A 23,686-nucleotide genomic window follows, 5' to 3' on the forward strand; every position below is an offset into this window, starting at 1 on the left:
TATATTTATTGGGTAACATACTACTTCAACACGTCTAATCAAATGTTTTAGTTTCCAAAAAAAAAAAAAAAAACTACAGTTACATGCCCAGCAGGTGTGTATTGCACGCGCCCAGTTGGGCGCATTTAGTGCACAACACCCTCACTAAAATAAAGCTTTGTTTAATTTTATTTTTTTAGTGGATCTTACAAAAATCAACCCTTTCTGGCAAGAAGACATTGATTATTCTCTCCTATATGTTCTCTCCTCCATCTCATTCTTGGCTCCACAAAAAACCATCTAAAAACCACAAATGGTGGTGCTCCAATAATTAAATAAAAAATTCATTATAGTCTAGTCAATGGCTCAAGTCCCGAAGGCACAATGTGCTAAACCATGCTTGTTTAATATAAATGGTTAATATTGGACAATTCAACCAAATTGGTCAGACTTTTGATTTGATAACTATAAAATTACAAGTTCAACACTCAATAGGAATGACCTAATGACCTTATTGGTTTTAGCCGATTAACAATGAACAATCTAAATTAGTTTACCTACTCATGATTCTTTGTCAATTAAGATCATCATTTAATGTTATGAGAATAGGGGTCCAACGCGACAGGCAAAACACACATATATATAGATATATCTTTTGTCTGTATTGTAGTTTACATCTCATACATAGTTTGTGAGTTACGTGGAATAATTGTTAGTGAGAATATAGGGAGGAGGTTTTAACTTTTAAGTTTTAACCATGGTTGGAGCACTAACGGTGGAAGCATTGTTAGCGACAATATAGGGAGACTGTAACTACCTTCACGCTCATTGCTTCCTTAAACCTATCAAGAACATAAAGGACTCAAAACAACATAAAAGGAATTGAAAAACATGATTAACTGCCATCTAATCTTTTGAGATTGTCTTCTGACAAAACCCAATTAAAGTTCACATTTAACCCCATCTCGTGGTTGAAAAAAAAAGAATATAAAAGTCAATCAAATGACTCAAAACTAAATTGGAAAGGGTGTATTCTTTTGATTATCATTAATATTTAAATATTTTTAATTTAACAATAACGAAAGAGGATAATTATTATAGGAGACATTCTTGGCCTGGTATAATATAGAATGCATGTTTCACACACACATGAAATGGTGATAAGACATGAATCAATTAATGTATTATTCTGATCTCAAAGAAAATAAAAGTTTATGGTACAATATTATTTGGATAATTGTATGTGGTCTATAAAGTTAACATTTATGCCCACACAGCATAACCTTGTCCAGACGCTACGGGGCTCAAACCAGGTGGAATAAGGTTTCCTACATCTTCTTTTGGTCCAATCTTCACTGTAACTTTGCCATCAATCTTTGCCACGTAAAGATCTGCATCAGCCGCCAAAATTTCTATGGCACTTGTTTCACTAATCCCATTAGAATTTCTGATTGAAATCAGTTTAGAAATCTCATCCTTCAATCCCCAATCAAAGAAATGATCATAGAACTGCTCCAAACAAAATGAAAATCAAGTCAATCACCTCAAAATCTTTTAGTATTATGTAAAAAATGTAAGAATAAAAGTTTACCACGGATGGAATTCCGGGGTGGGTGAGAATGTAGGCATATCCCTCAATAACTCTATCCTTGGGGAAAGGCCAGTAACTTTGTGTTGATCCGGTGTCATGGTTATCAATAAAAGTGACAGCATTTTTGGGTGAAATTCCGATCAATCCCGATGGCTTTCCGGTGGAATCCTTCAACCTCCCTAGCTCCCCTAACACAGCAACCTGAAGAATTCCTTTGGTGGTGAAATCAAAAGCGGTGGCAGCGCCACCTGCATCCTGCACCCACTGGGATAGCTCATTCCTGTGGTTATCCTGGTTTTGAGATGGTTTTCCATCCGAATCATAAGCCATATCGTTCCACAGCTCACCGACGGCGAACTCCGGCGAAGTGTTATCCATGTAAATCTTGGAAATGCTACCAGCATATCCCCTCACGAAATCGAATCTCCAGCCGTCGAACCCAATCTCGGACTTGAGCCAATTCATCCAATCCGATAACTCCTTCTGTACCCTGGGGTTAAGATGGTCGATATCCGGAGCGCCGCCGAAGTCACCGCCGGTGTCGGCATTGCCAGTTCCGTCGGAGTATTCAGTGTCGTCTTTGCAGATAAGGCCCGGACCCCAGTCAAGGGTATCATCGGGCGTGCCACCTTCAAAGATACAGTAGATTCCCCGGTTGTCTTTATAGTCCGCACATCTATGGTTGATGACTATGTCGGCAACGGCTTTTATCCCCTTGTCGTGAAGCGCCGCCACCAAAGCTTGTAGCTGTTGCTTATTTCCATACTTGGATCCATCAAGATCATACAGCCTTGACGGCATATACCCTGACACCAAAAAGTGTAAGAATTTAGTAAATAAGATTAGTTGATGGATAATGAAGAAATGGAAAAAAGGCGGGCAACCTCAGTTAACTTGGCGAGACTGTTAGTTTGGTAACTAAATCAGAAAGTTACAATTAGTTCAATTCTCTTTAGAGACAGTTTATTGACTTTTTCGATTTGAGCCAATCAGTATGGACAGAGATTTACTTAGTATATATACATCTTCTGATTTCGAATTTCTCTCATCATGTACTAAAAAAAGAAGGGAAAAAGGTACCTTGGGGAGCAACAGATGCGGAGGGTGGTGGGAGCCAAACATGAGTAATCCCAGCATTAGCCAAGTCAGGGACCAAATTAATGAGGGAGTTATACCATCCACCTTGCTGCTTGCTTGATTCCCAGTTGAACCCCTAAACCAAACAACATCAAATCAATCAAAACCATACATATATATGCATATACTGATCAGATGAGATAATATATGTTGTCTGGGATAGATGAAACCTGGAATAACACAGTAGAGGAAAATGTAGGAGCAAAAATGGAGGCAAGACAGAAGCAAGAAAGAAACTGAAAAAGATTCATTTTTGAGGAATATAATATTGTATTGTATTGGTTAAAGCCAGATGAGATGATGAGAATAGAAAGGGAGTTATATATATAGGTGGGAAGTTTGAGGGTGAATACAGACTCGCAGCCGTGCTGCTGTTTGGTTTCACACTCTATGCGTCTTTTTGGGGGGCGTTACATTTCTCACTTTATTTCATTGTTAAGCGTTTCTATATTAAACCAAATTTCCTGCTAGGAATTGCTATCAAATAAATGCTTAAACATATATACCATATTTAATTTAATTTGTTATCTAAACATATATACTTTAATTTTCAGAAAAGCCTAATAGCTCTCATGAGTGTGAAACATTATGGTTTCATCGGTTTGGTTTCGAGATACCCAAAGCGATTTAAAGCTGATCCAGACTCAAAATCAAGGATCAAACCCTTCACCTTTGATTAAAAATAGATAAGCCACTCCCCACTCAATCACACCTCCAAGTTATGGGTCACCTATATTGGTTTATCTCTTTGTGTTTATTTACTAGCTAGATTCACAATACAAACTTCATCAAAAGCGCACATTTGGATCGGATAGAGACTACAAACTTTGCCATAAATCAAACTAATTATCAACTTAATTTGTGGGATGCTAATGCCAAGACAATTTTGGAAAGAAAAAAAAAAAAAAAAAACTGTTTCACACTTTATGACCTAATTAAAACATTGAATCTCCACGATTTTTCCTATATTTAGGATTGAAATATAAGAAACAAGTGATCCTAGCGTCTGCAAGTATAACTATATTTCTGGTTTTGAATATGGGTACGTAATCAAGTCAAGTCATATTCGAATAGTCAAACTCAAAACTCGGCTTAAATAAAAAAATTAAAAAATGTAATCTTGATTGAGCTCTAACTCTTTTAGTAGACTGAACTCAACTTTGAGCAATTTGAGCTCTAAGTTTGTAATTTTTACATGAAAATTATAATAATAAGTATTCATAACCAAATATCATAACAAGCTCAATGGTACATCTTGTGATTACTTAGTTTATAATATATAAATATTATTAGCTAAATTTGTAATACTCCGTATTATATTTATATTTTTATATAAAATAAATTAATAAATAAATAAAAACAATGTTCGATTAAGTTTCCAAATTATTTAAGGCAAGAATTAAGATGTTCGAATTCGGTTTGATTAGTCACTCGAATTATTGAAGCTAATATTGAGCTAAACGGGAATCAAATTTAAGCATTCATTGAATCAAACCCCAGTAGCTTAACTCATAGCAAGAAAGACACTGAAAAAAGATTCAATTTTGTTGACTATTGGACTCACCTAGATGAAGAAAAACAATGGTGAGTAACAATCTGCTTACTAACTATCACAAGTTAGTGAGGTATATTTTGTAATCTTTATTTTAATTGAAATAACTAGTGAAGCTCTGAATATTGTTTCAATAATATACAACTTAATATTGAATAAATTAACAAAATTTTAATATATATCATCATACTTGAAGATCATAAGTTCACATCTTGCCAACACTTTCTTGGTCGAGTCTATCACACATGATCCAATCGTTAATGCACACCTTCCAATAATAGTTAATAGAGAACATTATAAAATTATGTATTATTCTCAAAGAAATTAAAAGGCTAGAGGGTACATATTATTTAGATAATTATGATCTATACAGTTAATATTTATGCCTTTTTCTCCCACACGACATAATCTTGTCCAGACACGACCACATTGAAATTATATGGAATAAGGTTTCCTACATCATGCTTTGATCCAATCTTCACTATAACTTTATCATCAATTTTTGCAACATAAGCATTGGCATCAACCCCCAAAATCTCCACACTGCTTGTTTCACTAATCTCATTCGAAGTCCTAACTGAAATCAACTTTGTTATCTCATCCTTCAACCCCCAATCAAAGAAATGATCATAGAACTGCAAAACAAAGAATGAAAATCAAGTCAATAACCTTAGTCAACAAAGAATCACCAACTTGAGTTGTCGTTCACAGATTACCTGTTCATCAAATTAAAGAAGACAATAGACTGCTCCGAGTCGAACTTGAAATCTTGTGGTTACTAAGTCAACAACTTGACCAACTTTTTTAAAATCTTGTTGAATTAGTATTATGTAAAGCAGGTAAAAATGAAAGGATAATAAAAGTTTACCAAGCATGGGATTCCGGGGTGAGTGAGGATATAAGCATATCCCTGAATAACTTTATCCTTGGGAAAAGGCCAGTGGCTTTGTGTTGATCCGGTGTCATGGTTATCCACAAAAGTGACAGCATTTCTGGGCGAAATTCCGACCAGTCCCGGTGGCTTTCCGTCGGGATCCTTCAACCTCCATAGCTCCCCTAACACAGCAACCTGAAGAATTCCTTTGGTGGTGAAATCAAAGGCGGTGGCAGCGCCACCCGCATTCTGCACCCACCGGGATAGCTCATTCCTGTGGTTATCCTGGTTATAATCCGGTTTTCCATCCGAACCATAAGCCATATCATTCCACAGCTCGCCGACGGCCAACTCCGGCGAAGTATTCTCCATGTAAATCTTGGAAATGCTAGCGGCATATCCCCTCACAAAATCGAATCTCCAGCCATCGAACCCAATCTCGGACTTGAGCCAATTCATCCACTCCGATAACTCCTTCTGTACCCTGGGGTTAAGATGGTCGATATCCGGAGCGCCGGCGAAATCAGCGCCGGTGTCGGCATTGCCAGTGCCGTCGGAGAATTCAGTGTCGTCTTTGCAGATAAGGCCCGGACCCCAGTCAAGGCGATCATCGGACGTGCCACCTTCGAAGATACAGTAGATTCCCCTGCTGTCTTTATAGTCTGCGCATCTATGGTTGATGACGATGTCGGCCACGACTTTTATCCCATTGTCGTGAAGCGCCGCCACCAGCGCTTGAAGTTGTTGCTTAGTTCCATACTTGGATGCATCCAGGTCATACAACCTTCCTGGCATATAACCTGACACCCAACATTATTAGAATTTACCACAAACTAAGGTTAATTGTATAAATAAAACCAGTTCATAATGCACATGAATCAAAAATAAATAAAAATTGAGAACTCAATCAAGTTACTTATGCGGTTGACTTAGTAAGTTTGACTCTTGTGGGAACAATCTGTCTATTAGTCTTCTTAATTTGAACAGATCGGTAACATATACTGATTTACCTTTTTGTGGTCATTTGCTAACTAGAGTTATAAGATGAGGTTTATCTAATGCACATCTGATTGTTGAACATAAATGTACAATCTAACTATCAACTTAGACTTTTATTTGGGATGGAGCACATGCTACAATTCTGATTATGGGTTTCCTCATCATAAAAAAAATATTAAAAAAGAAGAAGGAAGAGAGCACCTTGGGGAGAAACAGAATGAGAGGGTGGTGGGAGCCAAACATGAGTTATCCCAGCATTAGCTAAATCCGGGATCAAGTTGATGAGGGAATTGTACCATCCACCTTGGTGCTTGTTTGATTCCCAGTTAAACCCCTAAACCAAAAAACATCAAACCAATCAAAACCATATATACATATGCATATACATACAGATAATAATATATATATATATATGGTGGGATATATGGATGATACCTGGAATAACACAGTGGAGCCAAATGCAGGAACAAAAGCGCAGGCAAGACAGAAGCAATATGAAAGAAACTGAAAAAGAGTACTCATTTTTTGTGGATTATTGATAGAACCCAGAAGTGAATTAAGGAGCAATGGTGAGATTAGGCCGGGGAGTTATTATTATATATATAGGTGGGAAGTTTGAGTGTCCAATTAGTACTGAAGATCAGATCAGATCAGAGCTTGTGAATTGGTATTGGCTTCATCTCATCTGATCTTGTTTCCTTTACGTTCAATCTACTGAGGAGTTTGGGCGGTTGCCAAAATGACGAATACATACGCTAAAGTTCATTGGATAACTCTCAAATCTGCTAAATCCAACCCAAAAACAAGATGCTTTATTTCACACTTTATATGACTTAAAACATTGTATTTCCATGAGTTCTAGATTGCTGACGTTTGCACATACAGACATCCCGATTTTCTAGGTTACTTATAGCTTACCAGCTCAACTCAGCTCCCACTGAAAGTCAAATTGAATTTGGAAATTTGTGGTTATTCTCAATCATTATATTGTGGATCAAGGTAGTTCAGTGACACAAAAATTAATTTTTAGTACATTAAACGTTTATTTTTTGAAAGTTCATTTTTAGTGTATTGAATGTTTATTATTTGATATATTATTTAAAAATGAACATTCAATACATTATGAAACTTCAGGGTTAACTGGATTGATAAAAGCTTTATTATTTGTTTTGCAGTTGTGATATCATATACAACATTTATTGCAAACAGGACTTATTTCTTAGTATCAGATTGATGAGAGATATTGTCCGCACATATTTAGCTCACTGGTTTAGTAAGCAGTATTTGAGCGAGGATTGATGAGAAATATTTATTTAAAATTGTTGATTGATGAGTGGAGATTTGTAGCCTCGATCATGTTGGTTTCTCCCACACTGCAAAGTCTTTGCCACTTGTTGCCAGCATAAAATCGGATGGAACAAGGTTTTTAAGATCACCATTTGGTCCAATCTTGAGAATAACTTTTCCATTAATCTTTGCTATGTAAAGATCAGCATCAGCTGCCAAGATTTCCACAGGACTTGTTGCAGAAACGCCATTCTTGTTCCTGATAGATATCAGCTTTGAAATCGCATCCTTCAATCCCCATTCAAAGAAATGGTCATAAAACTGCAGCAAAAGAGACAAGGCACTCATAGTTAGACACTCTAAAACTTATGTTTGATCATAGATTAATTTAGTCCCTCTTACTTGATTTCTGGGTCACCGGGGACTAAATTTTAAACAAATGACTTATCTAGAAGGGCAAAATTGTCATTTCTAATTCCTCGCAGCAATGTTTAAGAGTAAAGTAATGGGGAAATGACAATTTTACCTATTAAGATAAGTCACTGGAGATCAAATTTTGAGGAGTTTATCGCACTTTTGGTCCCACGATTATAGTGGCATTATCAGGTTATTCACAACTTTTAAACCTTGCAATCTCGGTTCTCGACTATTGTTTTTTTACAAAAATGGTCCTTCCGACTTATTTTCTGTCAATTTTTTGGCCTGCTTTTGCTGAAAATGGTTCTTACTCCGGTAAGAAATTGACAGAAAATGGACCGAAAGGACATAATAGTCGTAGACCGAGATTCTTAGGTTTAAAAGTCGTGGGTCAATTCTAATAGTGCAATTATAGTCGTGGGACTAAATGTGCGATAAACTCAAAATTGAGCCAGTAACTTATTTTGAAGGACAAAATTGTCATTTTCAATTTCCTTTACTAGAGGTTTAAGACAAAAGTAATAGAAAATGACAATTTTACCACGGATGGAATCCCGGGATGGGTGAGGATGTAAGCGTATCCCTGCAAAACCCTGTCGTGGTTAACGGCATCATCTGTGGAAGTGGTGAACGGCCAAAGCCTCTGCGACCATGTATCATGGTTGTCGATGAAAGTCACAGCACTCTGCGGCAAAACTCCGATCATCCCCGACGGCTTTCCGGCAGCGTCCTTCAATCTCCAGAGCTCGGTGTTATTCAGCGCGGCCTGAAGAATCCCCTTGGTCGTGAAATCAAACGCCGTCGCAGCCCCGCCGGCGTTCTGAACCCACCGGACCAGCTCATTGCGGTGAGCATCCTGGTTGTAATCCGGATTCGGAACACTCCCCGGCGAAAGAGCGTTCCATAACTCCCCGACGGCGAATTCCGGCTTCGTGTTGTCCATGTAGATCTTAACGGCGGCGAATCCCTTGACGAAATCGTAGCCTTTGACGTAATCGAATCTCCAGCCGTCGAATCCGACATCGGATTTCAGCCAGTTCATCCATTCCGAGATTTCTCGCTGCACTCTCGGACTGCGGTGGTCGATGTCCGGCGCGTCCCCCCACGGGTCGCCGGTGTCGGGATTTCCGGTGCCTTCGAACGCGGCATCGTCGCCGCAAATCTCGGAGGGGCCCCAGTCGAGTTTATCGTCGGGAGTTCCGCCTTCGAAGACGTTGAACACTCCTCTACTATTGGCTCTCTCGGCGGCTCTGTGATTCAACACAATATCGGCTACGCTTTTGATCCCGCGGCCATGGAAGGCGTCGTTTAGGGCTTTCAGCTCCTTCTTGTTCCCGTATTTTGAGGTATCCAAATCGTACATCCTTTTCGGCATGTATCCTGTCGTGAAAAGGTTGTATGATTAACGTGCGCCCAATGCGAATAAAATGAAGATATTGCGAGTATTGGTACCTTGGTCGTCGCCTTCCCGGGCGTTGGACGGCGGCGGAAGCCAAACGTGGGTGATTCCGGCGTCGGCCAAGTCTGGGACTTTGGTTATTAGCCAGTTCCACCATCCTCCTGGCTGGTCTTTAGACGTCCATGTAAATCCCTGCAAAAATGAGCCACTAATGATCACTTTTTGTATCTGTTTATAACTACTTTCTCAACCTGCTGAAGCACAAAGAGCCAATAACGCTTCCACGAACTTCAAACTCACAATTTCCTATATGGGAGTCCAATCCGGGTGCCATTAGACCACAAAGTCTTTGACCACTAATAATCACTTAATTTCACTCATTAGGTCAAACCAGGACCATCCAGCCAAATTGCTCGAGCTGTTGATTTCATATTCACGTACAAGATTTTAAGTCTCAATGAGAGCGTGTGGCACTTTGACCTAGCTTTTTTCGGTTTGACGAACGGGCAGGTCAATTAGCCTATTGACCTTTTAATTTGGTTTGAACTTGACCAATTGATCAGTTGGCTTATTGGTCTTTAGTTTTGATGATTTGAATGATCAACTATGAACAACTTTACCTAATTTATTTTTTTGTCGTATTTTTCTAATATAACCTAAAATCTTAGGGTTTAGAATATTTAATATCAGAGCTAGCTGAGTTTTTCACCTGTTGGAGAAACACTTACATGGCTCTCCATATATAATCATAGAGTTATTTAGATTCATGCATTATTTACTATATATGTAAGAGCAAGTACCTGGAATAGGACTGTTGAAGAAGAGTGCAGAGGGAAAAGAAAGAAAGCAATACAGAATAAAGAAAGATAAAATGAGGACTTCATTATTGTTTCTGGGATTTTGTTTGATTGATGTATATATGGATGCAATTCAAGGATAGGATGTGGTTATATATATACATATATATAGAGAGGGGGAAATAAAGCTGGCCGGAAAGTTCCAGCTTAACTTTTCTTCAAGAAAATGTAGACAACATTATTAAAGTTAGGTAAATGTGGAAATTAAGCTGGAAACCTTAGCTTGACTATTCTTTGAGAAGATCAGATGATTGTAATTGAGTGACTTAATTAATTACATTTTCGCATGTAATTAAATGACTTGTTTAAACCTCATTCATTTTTCTTGTCTTTGATATTCCAAAAATAGAGTTAAACAATTTGTACATTGAGAAGAGATTAGAGCACTATATTGTTTCAACCGCCCATCTAAAAACACCGTAATTAATGAAAACTTTAACGGAAAACATATAAAGGGACAGAAGAAGAGTATGTAAATCATGTGGAATTTGTGAAGTGTCTCTCATCGGATCGGACTTTCTGGACCGCCTCACGTCGCGTCAGTGTTGTTGACTGATTTGCATGGTGTTGGAAGAAAATTTAAGAAGATGAATATTCAATTTTCTGATATTAATTGTTGATTAAGACTCAAGCGCAGGCCCTAGCTACGCCGCCTTAAAGTCAAACACAACCATCTGGAAACTCATTCAATATTTCAACCTACGTGTTGTACAAGTGCTAAGATATTTTCTGTCGGTAATATAATCAACTGAATGATTAAGTGAATGAAATATGATTTTTTAATTTAAAAATTAGTTAATAGTTAAGTGGATATAAGATCCGTGAGACATGTTTAATTATTTAATATACTTATTTTTTTTCTTATGATAGAATCATAATAATATTTAAGAAAAATAATCAAATAGTTTCTTGAACATTATTCAAAAGTCAATTAAATCTTTAAACTTTTAAATGTTACAATTAAGTCTTTAAATATATCATTTTAAAGTATGAGATCCAAAAACTGGTTTGTGACCTATAATTATAGGTCACTAGGGTTCCAATAAACCTCTGACAAATTTCCGATCATATTCTAGCAAATAACACCAGTGAAACAGTGGTTGCCTTCTCCGACGAAGGAGACGCAGCATAAGGTTACCACCCTCACTCTCTTGTCCTCTACAAATTCGCCAAAACATATTATATACTCTTCCGACACCATCCCTCCACCGTCACTAAGAATATCATCTTGAAAATCGTAACTTGACACAATCTCACTCGACTTCAATATATATATATATATATATATATATATATATAGGTATTTAAATTGAGGTCCACTCATGAGTTAACTTTTATTGCGGAGTTAGGATCTTGATATCATTTGGTATTTTTATTGAAAGGTCACTGTGTAATAGGAAAGAGCTACCTGGCATATTCGACAGCTTCTTCCTTCAAAAGTCATTAAGAACAAAATTTTACTCGTGCACACCATCAATAGTGGCTACAAGTTTACCTTGTTACTCAACAAAGAAAAAAAAGTCACACAAGTAATAAGGGACTTTGTGCCTTATCTAGGAACTCTGGTTTTCATATCTAAACAATGGAAGACAAAGGCACACAAGTAACCCAAGTCCAACATCTGATTGTAGAGCAAATTGAGAGCAAACTGTAACACAAAATGATGCATAAGCAAAGAAAGCCTGAAGATCGTTGGTCAGATTATTAACTTGGTAACCACAATATTACAAGTCAAACTCTCAACAGTTCAGGTAGTGGCTTCGGGTTTCCCTCCCGACCCAAAAAAAGACAAGTTCACTGAGCATAGCTCAAGTAAAAGAAAGCTTGGAGATAAAAGTTCACTAAGCATAACTGGAGAAAAAGAGAAATGAAACACAAAGTAAAATATGAACTGTTATATTGAATAAGTTATCAAATGCCACAAGTACCATATCACATTAGACAGGAACAAGGATTCTTATCTGATATGAGATAAAAGATGGACAAATTCAAATCTTTTTTTAATTCTAAAGGATCCTTCCCTGCTCACATCTTAGATGGCTTTGGGAATATATCTGGTGTGAATTTTTGAGCTGCACTGATGCTTCCCTTGATCCTTATAGCACCCCTGAAAATATTATTAAAACAAAAAACAATCAAATTATCATAAAAACCCAGATTTTTTTTTTTTTTTTTTGGGTATGGCTTCCCAGATTCCTAAACTAATTCAGATTCAACCCAGGTTGCACCTAGAGTGCAAAAACCAGGAGCAAGCAAACTTATCATATAAAGCTTAGATTTTTCGGCATATGGCATCCAGTATTCCCAGACAAATTCAGATTCAACACCCAAGTCCAAAAACTAGGGGCAAGCAACTTATCATATAAAGCTTGGATTTTTTGTGACATGGCATTCAATATGACTAATTCAAATTCGACTCAAGTCTCACAGAGTTTTTATTAATTCGGATTTCACTCAAGTCTCACAGAGTTTTTACTAGGAGAAAACAAATTATCATAAAAAGCTAAGATCTTTATTTACATCAACAATAAATATAGGGCAAAACCATGGTTGCACCTAGAGTCCAAAAAACTAAGAGCAACCAACTTATCGTAATCGTATAAAGCTTAGATTTTGTGTGGTATGGCATCTAAGTATTCCGAGACTAATTCAGATTCAACCCGAGTTGCACCTAGAGTCCTACAACTAAGAGCAAGTGACTTATCATATAAAGCTTAGATTTTTTGTCATGTGCATCCAATATGACTAATTCAGATTCGACTCGAATCTCACAAAGTTTTTACTAATTTGGATTCAACTCGAGTCTCACTGAGTTTTTAGTAGGAGCAATCAAATTATCATATAAAAAAAAAAAATTTATATACATCAACAATGATATAGACTACCAAAATATAGGAGAAAAGCCGCACCTCATAAAAGCAATTTGGGGGTTCATCTTCCCCATAGCAATTTTAAGAAAATCATCATCAGTAAAGGAAAAGGTTGCATCAGGCTTCCCATCCTCATATTTCCCTAAATCCATCCAAAGATTCCATCAATTCCAGACCCGAAATTGTTCAATAATTTCCAGTTCACGAAATCAGATCGAAACTACAGTCAAATTATAATTTATAAACCCTAACCTTCTTTAACCTCCCCTTTCTTCAGATCAACAACATAAATCTTCTCATTAAATCCAAGCTTCTGTCAATCAACCAACCAACAAAACTCAAAATTAAAACACAATCCAATCCAACCAAAATCAGATAGAGGCAATTAACAAGCAAACGACCTTAGGAGCGACGTTGAGCTGGTAAACGAGGCCGATTTTCTTGGTGAGTTCCTTCCCGGCGTCGGAGGCGAGGTGAAGCTTCATTTGCTCCATGAGAGCGTCGGCCTTGAGCTGAGCGGCGTCGGCCATGGCGGCGTTCACTAGAATGCACTGACTGTGAAGAGATAAGCGCTAGATGGGGGATGTAAATTGCTATTGCTATAAATAGATGAATAATAATAGCATAATTAAATTGGAAGAAAAGAAAAATATAAAGAAATCGAGAAGCGAATGCAGCGTGGAAGCAGATTGCCTAACTGCCAGAAAGAGGTTGCATTCATTACCGATGGACACGCAGAGTATGGATTTCTGGTTGAGCACGTATATGATTGTGTGACGTAATCAAACACTCAGCCACGCGCGTTTTGCTTAGAGTTACCTACTCGCTTTTGATTAATGATTTAATTTAATGATAATGGGTAGTGTTTTTTTTTTTTTTTTTGAGATAAATAATGAGTAGTGTTTATTCAGTTAATAATTGACAAAAATACTTTTTAATTAAGACAATCGTAATTAATCAAAAAATTAAAGTTACAATATTTTAATATTGAGAGTATGAATTTGATTTAGGTTTATTGTATATATAATTTGGTGTTTAGAACTTAATTTATCTTTTTATGGACTTGAAAGTAAGTTTATAAAGTTTGCTTAAAAAAAAAGTTTATAAAGTTTAAAATATAATAGATAAATTTGAATTATAAAATTAAATGTAATAATTTTTTTTTTTAAATGTTAGAGGCATAGAGAGTAGGGATGTAAACGAATCGAGTCAAATATCTTGTTATTCGATTCGAATTCGACTATATATTCAAATATTCGTATTCGTTTAATATTCGACTCTTAAATTTGATTCGTATTCGATTCGATTAGGTAATTTGAATATATTCGATTAGAATCAAATATTCGAAATCAAAATAACTAACTTAATTTTTATTTTTACAAAATTCTCCAATAAATTAATAAAATGTAATAAAAATTTATATTTAAATAACATAAAATATTCAAATACTATTCGAATCGAACACACTATAATTCATTCGTATTCGTATTAGAAAAATTATTCGATTCGAAAAAAGAATTCGAATTCGAATCAACGTATTCGAATTCGAATTACGAATTCGAATTACGAATTGAATTTTTTTTTTATTTGATTCCTAATAATAGAGTGTAGGCGCGACGTTTGGAAGCAGCGATTGGTTGTTACGGGAGAGCGCCCATTCTTAGGCCATCACTGTTCACTAGAAATCAAAAAGTTGTTCGCTATCTTAAACTCATCCACCCAACCAAATAAAAGAACAAAACAAAACCAAATAACCATGGCAAAACACGAAGTGAATTTTATGAGTTAAAATAATATATTTTATATATTAAAATAATGTATATTATGGGTTAGAATAATAAAATTTTTAGAATAAAATAATGTTTTTATGAATTAAAATAATATTTATATAAATTATAAAAATGTATATTATAACTGATTATGTACAAAAACTTACACAAAATAACGTCGTTTTTAAATCGTGATTCTCACTATTGTGGGGACCTATATGGACCACGGTCCAGGTAATAAGTATATATTGAAATAAGCATATGAGGGGTTAATGGATCAATGATGGTTTGGCCCATACTGTTTTAAGAACATTCATACAGAAGCCCACTTTCTTAACTTTTGGGGCCAAAAACCAAATATGATAACCAATCATTATTGTGTGGACCATGGTCTACAGAAATTGTATAGATCATATTTTATCTACTGTAAAATAATGTATATTCAGTAAAAAAAATAATGTATATTATATTTAGGAGATATACATTATTTTTGTTTTAAGTGTACATTATATTGTATAATGTACATTCAATACAAAAATAATATAATATATTAAAAATGTACTTTTTATTATGATCCACGTAACATTTGGTCCACCCAATAATGCCTATGGGAACAGGGACCGTTGACTGAAAGTCAAAGTCCAAAAGGGGCACAAATGCAAACCTCATAAAAACTAAAGGATAAGTCGATAATGGCCTTATCCTGCCTTCTTATCCAAAAATCCAAAAATCGCTTCTTCTGCGACTGTCTCGCGCCATTGCTGCAAACCATACTTGGCGTCATGGTAAGACTTCTTCGTATAATGTCTTCCTTATGAATGTTAGTTGGTGTCTTCTTTCTGTTTCTTTTCTTTTGTTGGTTTGTAAGTTCTTGAAATGTCTGGTCTTTACACCGTACACTGAAAGATCTAGGAATCAGTTTATGAATTCTTGATAGTTTCAAGTTTCCGATATTTGTTGTGTATGTCTCATATGTACCAAACGATGATAGATGTTGGATGGAACGAAGCAGTGAAAAGAAAAAAAGAATAATGTAAGAATTATGGGTGGGAGAAGAAGTGTTTGGTAGATACGAGAATTGAAAGGGAAGAAGTGATATAAACACTAAAATTCCCTTATAATAATAATAGTATTAACTTCCTTTTTGGTAAAGTAGTAAATTATCCATACAACACATTTTTTCTTCCCATCTAGCTTGGGGTGGGGGGGGGGGGGGGGGGGGGCGAGGGGGTAGGATTTTCAATTTCATGGAAGGGGGGAATTGCAATTCCCACCATATAATTTTACATGTTAAAGAATTTGATAGGAAAGGAATTTCAATTCCTTTCCAACCAAACAAGCTCTTAGGGTTGCATATAAAGATGTTTTACCATTATAATTAATAAAAAAAAACAGTTTTCTGGTAGTCGAACCACATAAATCTTGTTTTCTTTAGTTTTGCCATTATTTTGCATTCTTGTATGTTCCTGTTTATCTCAACTACGACCATTATATTGTTGTTTATATATTGCTCAGTGTATGACATGAGAAACTGGATTGAAGAAACCATGGAAAGGTGGTGATCTCATATAGTGATATGTGAGAGAACAGTTGGTTCAGGTTCAAGGTTTTATATATTGTAAAAATTCTTGAAATCTACGTGGGAATGGTGGATGAAGAGGTTGATTTTGTAAGGTTTGCAACTTGCACTCATGCAAAGGCTGAGTGTTCTTGGTTGTAAGGCCTCTTTTGGCTTTGGGAGAAGCTTTAATGATCAAAAACTAGGTTGTTTAGCTGGATCAATATTGCCCATTATACGTAAAAATGCTATTGAGTCTTGTTATATAAAGACACGAGGTGTGTTTAGGCTTGGAAATGTCGAGAAACAAATTTGTGCAGTTAGGTCCTCGAGGATATGGAGTGTGAATAATGATAATGTTGATGAATTATTTAATGGCGGTGGTGATGAAGATGATGATGATGAGTTGTGCCCGGTTGAATGCGTGAGAGAATTTAACACGGATGAGGAATTCTCGAGAATAATGGAGAAGGCAAAGCAAACTGGCGCTCTGGTTGTGGTGGACTTCTACCGCACGTCTTGTGGCAGCTGCAAGTACATCGAGCAGGGATTCGTGAAGCTCTGCAAGGGATCCGGTGACGAAGAGGCACCCGTTGTTTTCTTGAAACACAATGTGAGTATTACTTTCATCCATTTTTTCCCACTTGGTCATGATAAAAGATCTTGTGTAGTTCGGTTTCCTATCCTGTCTTTATTGCATTAAGGATCCCGACACTAAATATGCCAATTTCTTAGGTGCTTGATGAGTACGATGAACAATCCGAGGTTGCAGAACGCCTTCGAATCAGGGTAAAACTATTACTTACTCACATCTCGTTCTATACATGAGTTTGAGTAGATTGATGTAACACTATCGCCTGCCAAGGATCTTGTGGTCTAGTGGCACCAGTTACTCTCTTATATGGGAGGTTGTGGGTTTGAGCCTCAGTGGAGGCCGACTATTGACTCTTTGTGCATTGTAACAGAGTCAGTAGTACCTTATCTAGCCGACTATTGACTCTTTGTGCACCTTATCTGAAAGAAGATTGTGATATTCCTTCTATAACACTGTATAGTTTTTTCGATTTGATGCAGTCTGTGCCCCTCTTTCATTTCTACAAGAACGGAGTGCTACTCGAAGCGTTTCCTACACGTGATAAAGAGAGGATACTTTCAGCCATTCTTAAATACTCGGGTTCTTCTCCTCAAGATGCTTGAGTTGATGATCTGGTTTGCATTTAGACCTTTAGAAATAATAGTCCAGAATATTTTGCCTTTGTACCTTATTATTCTTGGTGCTCAATACTAACGCTGGGCGCCCCTCCACGGTTTTCGTTTCCTTGAAATTGGAATTTGTAACGTTGTACCGGCATCTATGTTTTGGAGAAATTTATGTCATTTGTTCTCATGTTCTTCTGTCATGAGCATATTTTTCTCTTTGCAAAAAGTTTGTCTTTCTGTTTAGAACTGCATGTTTCTTGAAAGAGTTAGTTATTGCTGAATTTATGTCCTCAGTTCTCATATTCTACTGTCATGAGCATATTTTCCTCTTTGCAAAAAGTTTATTTCTATAGGACTGCATGTTTCATTCTTTCCAAACTTCACCTCTATGGCCAGTTGAGCTGCCCATGCAGGCAGGATCGCATGTTTTATGAATGAGTTATTGCTATTTTTTTTATTTTTTTTAATCTCACAAGTTTGGCGACATTCCCACTACTGGTGCACAACTATGAAAATTGTTGCTATAAATGCACGCCTCTGTTTTTCTCATTTTTGGTCCTTCCGGCGAGAAATCCAGTAGAATTTTGGATTTCTGGTTTTATCATTTTTCGTCCTTCTGGCGAGAAATTTGGCAAAATTCTGGATTTGTGTCAGTTCAATTGTATTACTCGTAACAAAATCAATGGAATTTTTCGTCAGAATGAGCAAAAGTGAAAAAAATTGAAATTTTGTAGTCGTACATTAATAATACTAAAAATGTCATCAATAGTGGGAATACCATCAAATTTGCAAAACTTAAAGGGGCACTATATATATTCATGAAATATCAAATTTAAGAAAAGATTTAAGGTATTTATTTCCCATCATGGTGTGAGAGCCACATTTCAACAGAGTACAAGGATGAATGTCTTTGATTGTGTGTGTCTGTCTGTCTGTGCTCTCCAGCTGAGAGCCCATTACTCTTCTCACTGGACCAATCACTTCCCAACATCTGGGCACCCTAGGGCCTCTGATATAAGCCTGGTAGGGATGCCATGGACACGTGGCAACTCTGAAGATCACAACAATGAACAATGTTCCATTCCAACACAGGAAAATCCAGATCAATTTTTTTTTTTTTTTTTCACAGGTCAAAAAAAAAAGGTAGAGACAAAGGAGGGGACACAATATATTCTTTCAATCAACTTTTTGGTTCCATTTCTTCTTCAATTGTAAAATGGTAAAAATGGCTAGCTGTAAAGGCAGGCAAAGCTGTGACAGGAGAAGTAAATGCCAGAAAATTGAATATATTATGATGTAGAGAGATTTTGGGTTATTGGGACATAACTTATTTCATGTGCCCAAACCCTAAAAATACAATCTTTGAAGCTAGGGTGAAAGAATATTTAGCAAATCTATCAGAAACACCCATGCTTCTGCTTCTGTTTCTTGATGATGATGATGGTTCCTTTTAGATTGAAGATTCTTTCCAAAATCTGGCTGGGAGGCCATTTTGAGGGACTGGGAATGGGGCATACTGAATCCCCTTTTGAGATCCCACCACTTCCCACCTGCAACACAAACAAAAATGCCCTTGTCAAAATATCATCCCCCCATTTTGCCTAAGATCCTCTCCTCTCTGTCACACTCATAATACAAACCATGACAAAAAAAAAAAAAAGGGTCCAGACATTTAAATCCTAGGTTGCCCATAGCTAACTGGCATTTAGGCCAAATGGGTGCAGACATTAAGATCCTAGGTTGCTCATAGCTGATTGGCATTCAGGCCGGGAGTTGAGCTGATTGGCATTCAGGCCGAGAGTTGAACTTATAACGTTGCAGTTATCAAGTTAACAGCCAGATTAGACCAATTTGACTGGGGTTACGTCGCTCCTTGACATCTAAATCTTTAGTCTTGTGTATATGGAAATTGGATGGACAGCAATACCTGAACTTGGTTACGAGGTGATGTGTCATCACTAACATCTCCAGCTTAGCAAGCTCGTTGCCCGGACACGCATGTACCCCGCTGCCAAATGGCATAAATGTATTGGGTTTTGGAGCATTCTGCATATATACACACCAATGAACATTCTTAAACCATGAAACTAGTGAAGTTAACAATTGCAAGAATGTAAAGTAAATTAAAGTTCATCTTATGTACCTCAAATCTTGAAGGCTCAAACTTCTGTGGATCAGTAAAGAAGTCTGGGTTATGATGAATGTTCCTGAACAAAGGCAATACCTTCCAACCTTTTGGAATTAGGTACCCTACAACACACATTCTTCCAAGTCTTAGCCTTTAAACAATTAAAGATATATATATATATATATATATATATATATATTTTTTGCCTTAGCCATCAGTTTACCTTGGTATTCTACATCAGCAACTGCCTCTCTGAATGTGAAAGATATGATGCTAGACATCCTCAACGTCTCCAAAACAACCTAAATTGCATACAGTTAAACTTTTAGTTAAGACAAGACACGTTAGACAATTCGGTTTGCGTGACAGGGAAACTCAGAGTCACTATTTGAGAGTGTGTACTGAGTAAACCCCACTTTATAACTGACAAAGAATTATAAGAAAATAAATTAATCTAAGTTATTCATAGCTGATCGGCTCAACATGCTTAGTCATCATAAACCCGGGAATTAATTATGTTTACCTTGTAAGTAGTCGGCATTTGTCTTGTGTCAGTCCACGTCAAAGGGCTATTCTCTACTGTTTTTGCCAGGCGGATTGCTTTCTGTTCAGCCTGCATAAGCATTGCGGACATAAATGCGCCGATAACAATGTTTTGTTTTGGCTCAAATTAAATCTTCCTGGCCGGGTTCTCGACAGCCATTAGAGTCTCAACATGAAAAAACATCTTGGGACCTTCTAGATCCTTCCTTACCTTAACGGCCTCAAGAAGCTTCGGATTGTCGTGAAGGTACTTGAGAATCCACGTGAGGACACTGGCGGTCGTGTCCTGCGCCGCGAACAGAACTCCGATGATGTTGTCGGCGATTTGGTCGTCGTTCAGAGTTTCCCCTTTCTCGTCGGTGGAACCCATGAAACAGCTCAAAAGCCCCTTCTCCTCCACTACCTTCTTCTCCTTCCTCTCATTAATGATTTCGCTAATTATGTTGCTCAGTCTCTTCCTCGCCTGCAGATAACATCAATGGCATTAACTACTGCTGGTTTATATTAGGTACAGAGTCTGATTGAATAACAACTTCTAGTCATTTAGTCTAAAGAACATTTTACATTGCAGAACAGAGATGGGAGAGTACCTCTAGAGCCTTCCTGTAGAGACTTGTTGGTAAATTGGTTGGGAAAGAATTGTACCCTTTGTTAACAATGGCGTAATTCTTCTTAAGCTCTTCTTTTTGGTGATCCTCAAGGTGTCCAAAGATTGCAAGAATCCCCACCTCGAACGAGAACTGAATGCAGAACAACCACATATAAATATACTATTAGAAATTATGGAATTTCCGACCACCTAAAAGTAATTTTCAATAATGATACTAACATATTCTGTATCTGCCGTTAATAACGTGATACGAAAATTGTGTACCTTCTTCATCTCCTGGAAAGTGTTGACGGCATGGCCGGCGGCGGCCCATGAGTCCAATGCGGAGACTGCAATTGCCTCAATGTCTGCAACGCCGCCGCGGATCGACTCCGGGCTGAGCGCCCCCTGCACCATCTTCCTCAGCCGCATGTGGTAGCTCCCCTGGTGGAAGAACAGCGCAGAAGGGCCTATCAAGCTCTCCTTGCTCTTAGGATATGTCGGCTTGAACAAGTTGGCCGCCGTCACTAACACGAACCGCGCCGCCTCCGGGCTCGCCAGCATAACGCAGGGATACCCCAGTATACGCGTCTTGAAGATTTCCCCATACCTGAAAACCCAACAAACAGCAACCCAGCCAAATTGGTCAGACCGTTTTAAGTTTTACTATTAAGTTGGTTGGTCAGTAGTCCTAAATTGGTTAAATCATTGGCTTGGTAATCACAATATTCTGAGTTTAACTCTTAATGAAAACAGTCTATTAAATTTCTTAGTTTGAGCCGATCAGTAATACAGTGCAGTGACTATGATTTTCCTCATAAAAAAAACATAGTTTCTACCCGAAATCTTTAAAATGGAGAAAAGACAGGAATGGAACCTTGTTTCTCTGTCAGTGAAGAAGATGCTGGGGTCTTGGGAGTAAAGTTGCAGAGTTTCTCCGATGTAAGGCCAGCCCATTGAGCCTGGAGGGAGCTTGGGCTTCTTCTTCCTAGGGTGAGCTTTGGTTCTTGTGAGTACGTAGAGAAATAATAGAGAGAGGGAAAGTATAATAGTGTAGACAAGGACGCCATAGCTTTCCGCCATTGTTGTATGTGTATGAAGATTTCAAGGTTTTGTCGTACTACTACGTTTGATATTAAGCCTAATAATGGTGAGAATGTTGTTGGAATGGGAAGATTTGAGTGACCAACAAATGCAGAGGTTGGCTCTATATATAGGAGAGGATCGCCAGGCCCAGATGTGACCATTTTTTTTCTTCAGAATAATAATAATTATTATTATAATCAACTTTTATATTCAATGGAAAATAATAGACCAAGCCAGCACGAGCTTATCTCATTGGTTTAGTAGACCATATTTAGGAAAAGAGACTAAGGTTCAAATCTCAGCAGCGGTTGTGTGGGGATTATGCCCAAAGTGAACAATCTCTTGTAAGCACCGGCATTTGACCCTGTCAGTTGAGTCACCATGATTTTATCCTCCTAAATGCTATGTCGGGTCTGGATTAGGGAGTCAACCTTTTGGGAGAAGAATAATGGACCAAAAGCCCAAAAAAATTAATCAAGGCGAGAAGACATTTTGTGCGAATAATATACGGGCACAGGTAAAAACTAAGGACTGATTGTGTGATTCGCTATTTACTTCTTTCAGCCTGAGATTTCTAGGGACTTAGAATTGGTTTACCGAATGATGAAAAATCTAATATATAAAGAAAGGGGGACATAATAAAATGAAAATTTGAGAAATCTAGCTAGAGTGATTGTAGTCTGTGTACTATGTACTGGATATCTAATCCTGATCTTCCTAAGTATTTTATGTCCTGTGTATATAGTAAATTATTATTCTCGTAATATTTTTTTTTTCCATTTTATGTGAATATTTTAATTAAAGATGATTGGCTTACATTATTTATAACTTAATTTTTTCTATTATCTTTAATTTTAATTTAAGTTTGTATATTATTTAATTTATTATTAGTGACTAGAATCTACATATTTAAAAAAAAAATTACTTTTTAATAAAAGTTCAGAGACAACATTTCAAAAAAAAAAAAAAAAAAACACTACATTTCTAAAAATTACAAAAATAGGAAATTAAAACTTCGACCTTACACATGTACTAGTGATTTGCTCACTATGTGTCTCAACTCTCAAGTTAGTGAGTTATGATAATCAACTTTTTATTCGATCATTAACGACTTTGAACATATTGTAAATATGTAAATATAATGTGTAATAATTATATTTCAAATAAAAAGTAATCATATTTTTATTATTATAAACATAAATTATAAATTTTTATCTAAAAAAACACACACAGAGACATCCTTAAATAAAATACTCCGTAAATGTTTCCACGACATAACATTGGCTTGTGTTGTAACTGCTTAATAATTGACTAATAACTACTAAAATCAATATGATTCCTGTCCAGCCGCCAGCACATTCCTTTTGATTTATTATTATTTTTTTATAGAAAAATTTGGGGTTCATGTGAGAAAATTCGAGATTATTTATAAGTACTTATAACGCTCCTAACTTTAGGTATGTCTCTCTTATGCTCAAGGTAAACCCAATTTACTTATTGTCACACCTTACTTATCTCTTTCTCCGACCATATTGATAAGGCAATTGACAATCATGTTTTGCTCTCTAAACATGTGTTTAACCTTAACATTGTAATCCTTCAAAATTTCCTCCCTACATTTTTGACTTGATTCCTCCCTAGGACGAATGTGAAATTTTATAATATTATGTATGATATTTATATTTTGTTTTAAAATTTAAATAATAATTATATTATATATGATGTATCTATAAATTAATTACACCAAATTATGACTATTAAAATCTATTATAATTCAACTTAATGGATCGGATTCTGTTGTCATGTCATTATATTTACAATTCACTAATATTTTCTTAATTTATTATTAAA

The 23,686-nt window shown here is 36.6% G+C and overlaps 5 protein-coding genes across 6 annotated transcripts; 1 reads left to right on the plus strand and 4 right to left on the minus strand.

Moving 5' to 3' along the window:
* Window positions 1-1,142: 1,142 nt before the first annotated feature.
* LOC109152681 (alpha-amylase-like) lies at window positions 1,143-6,678 on the minus strand. 2 transcript variants are annotated; one of them, XM_019300331.1, is made up of 4 exons: window positions 6,568-6,678; window positions 2,651-2,783; window positions 1,571-2,376; window positions 1,143-1,488 (listed from the first exon to the last, which is right to left on the minus strand). In XM_019300331.1, the coding sequence occupies exons 1-4, from the start codon at window positions 6,652-6,654 to the stop codon at window positions 1,243-1,245; spliced, it is 1,272 nt and encodes a 423-aa protein (XP_019155876.1). In that variant the 5' UTR covers window positions 6,655-6,678; the 3' UTR covers window positions 1,143-1,242. The 2 variants fall into 2 exon arrangements, with proteins under 2 accessions (XP_019155876.1, XP_019155877.1); XM_019300332.1 differs by lacking the exon at window positions 6,568-6,678 and adding an exon at window positions 2,878-3,000.
* Window positions 6,679-7,268: 590 nt separating this feature from the next.
* On the minus strand, window positions 7,269-10,163 carry LOC109153362 (alpha-amylase-like). The gene is made up of 4 exons (XM_019301281.1): window positions 10,036-10,163; window positions 9,289-9,427; window positions 8,378-9,216; window positions 7,269-7,740 (listed from the first exon to the last, which is right to left on the minus strand). The coding sequence occupies exons 1-4, from the start codon at window positions 10,117-10,119 to the stop codon at window positions 7,486-7,488; spliced, it is 1,317 nt and encodes a 438-aa protein (XP_019156826.1). The 5' UTR covers window positions 10,120-10,163; the 3' UTR covers window positions 7,269-7,485.
* A 1,797-nt stretch (window positions 10,164-11,960) lies between these two features.
* On the minus strand, window positions 11,961-13,741 carry LOC109152636 (non-specific lipid-transfer protein). The gene is made up of 5 exons (XM_019300277.1): window positions 13,661-13,741; window positions 13,364-13,517; window positions 13,215-13,275; window positions 13,002-13,104; window positions 11,961-12,199 (listed from the first exon to the last, which is right to left on the minus strand). Exons 1-5 carry the CDS (start codon window positions 13,681-13,683, stop codon window positions 12,118-12,120), a joined length of 423 nt encoding a protein of 140 aa, XP_019155822.1. The 5' UTR covers window positions 13,684-13,741; the 3' UTR covers window positions 11,961-12,117.
* A 1,685-nt stretch (window positions 13,742-15,426) lies between these two features.
* Window positions 15,427-17,776, plus strand: LOC109152645 (thioredoxin-like 4, chloroplastic). The gene is made up of 4 exons (XM_019300289.1): window positions 15,427-15,516; window positions 16,247-16,902; window positions 17,025-17,078; window positions 17,364-17,776. The coding sequence occupies exons 2-4, from the start codon at window positions 16,423-16,425 to the stop codon at window positions 17,484-17,486; spliced, it is 657 nt and encodes a 218-aa protein (XP_019155834.1). The 5' UTR covers window positions 15,427-15,516; window positions 16,247-16,422; the 3' UTR covers window positions 17,487-17,776.
* A 976-nt stretch (window positions 17,777-18,752) lies between these two features.
* On the minus strand, window positions 18,753-21,925 carry LOC109152675 (abscisic acid 8'-hydroxylase 4-like). The gene is made up of 9 exons (XM_019300324.1): window positions 21,627-21,925; window positions 21,035-21,359; window positions 20,751-20,900; window positions 20,372-20,623; window positions 20,141-20,230; window positions 19,841-19,919; window positions 19,633-19,739; window positions 19,417-19,535; window positions 18,753-19,039 (listed from the first exon to the last, which is right to left on the minus strand). Exons 1-9 carry the CDS (start codon window positions 21,830-21,832, stop codon window positions 18,940-18,942), a joined length of 1,428 nt encoding a protein of 475 aa, XP_019155869.1. The 5' UTR covers window positions 21,833-21,925; the 3' UTR covers window positions 18,753-18,939.
* Window positions 21,926-23,686: the final 1,761 nt, after the last annotated feature.

This window comes from Ipomoea nil, unplaced genomic scaffold, assembly GCF_001879475.1.
Source record: "Ipomoea nil cultivar Tokyo-kokei standard unplaced genomic scaffold, Asagao_1.1 scaffold2480, whole genome shotgun sequence".
NCBI lineage: Eukaryota > Viridiplantae > Streptophyta > Magnoliopsida > Solanales > Convolvulaceae > Ipomoea > Ipomoea nil.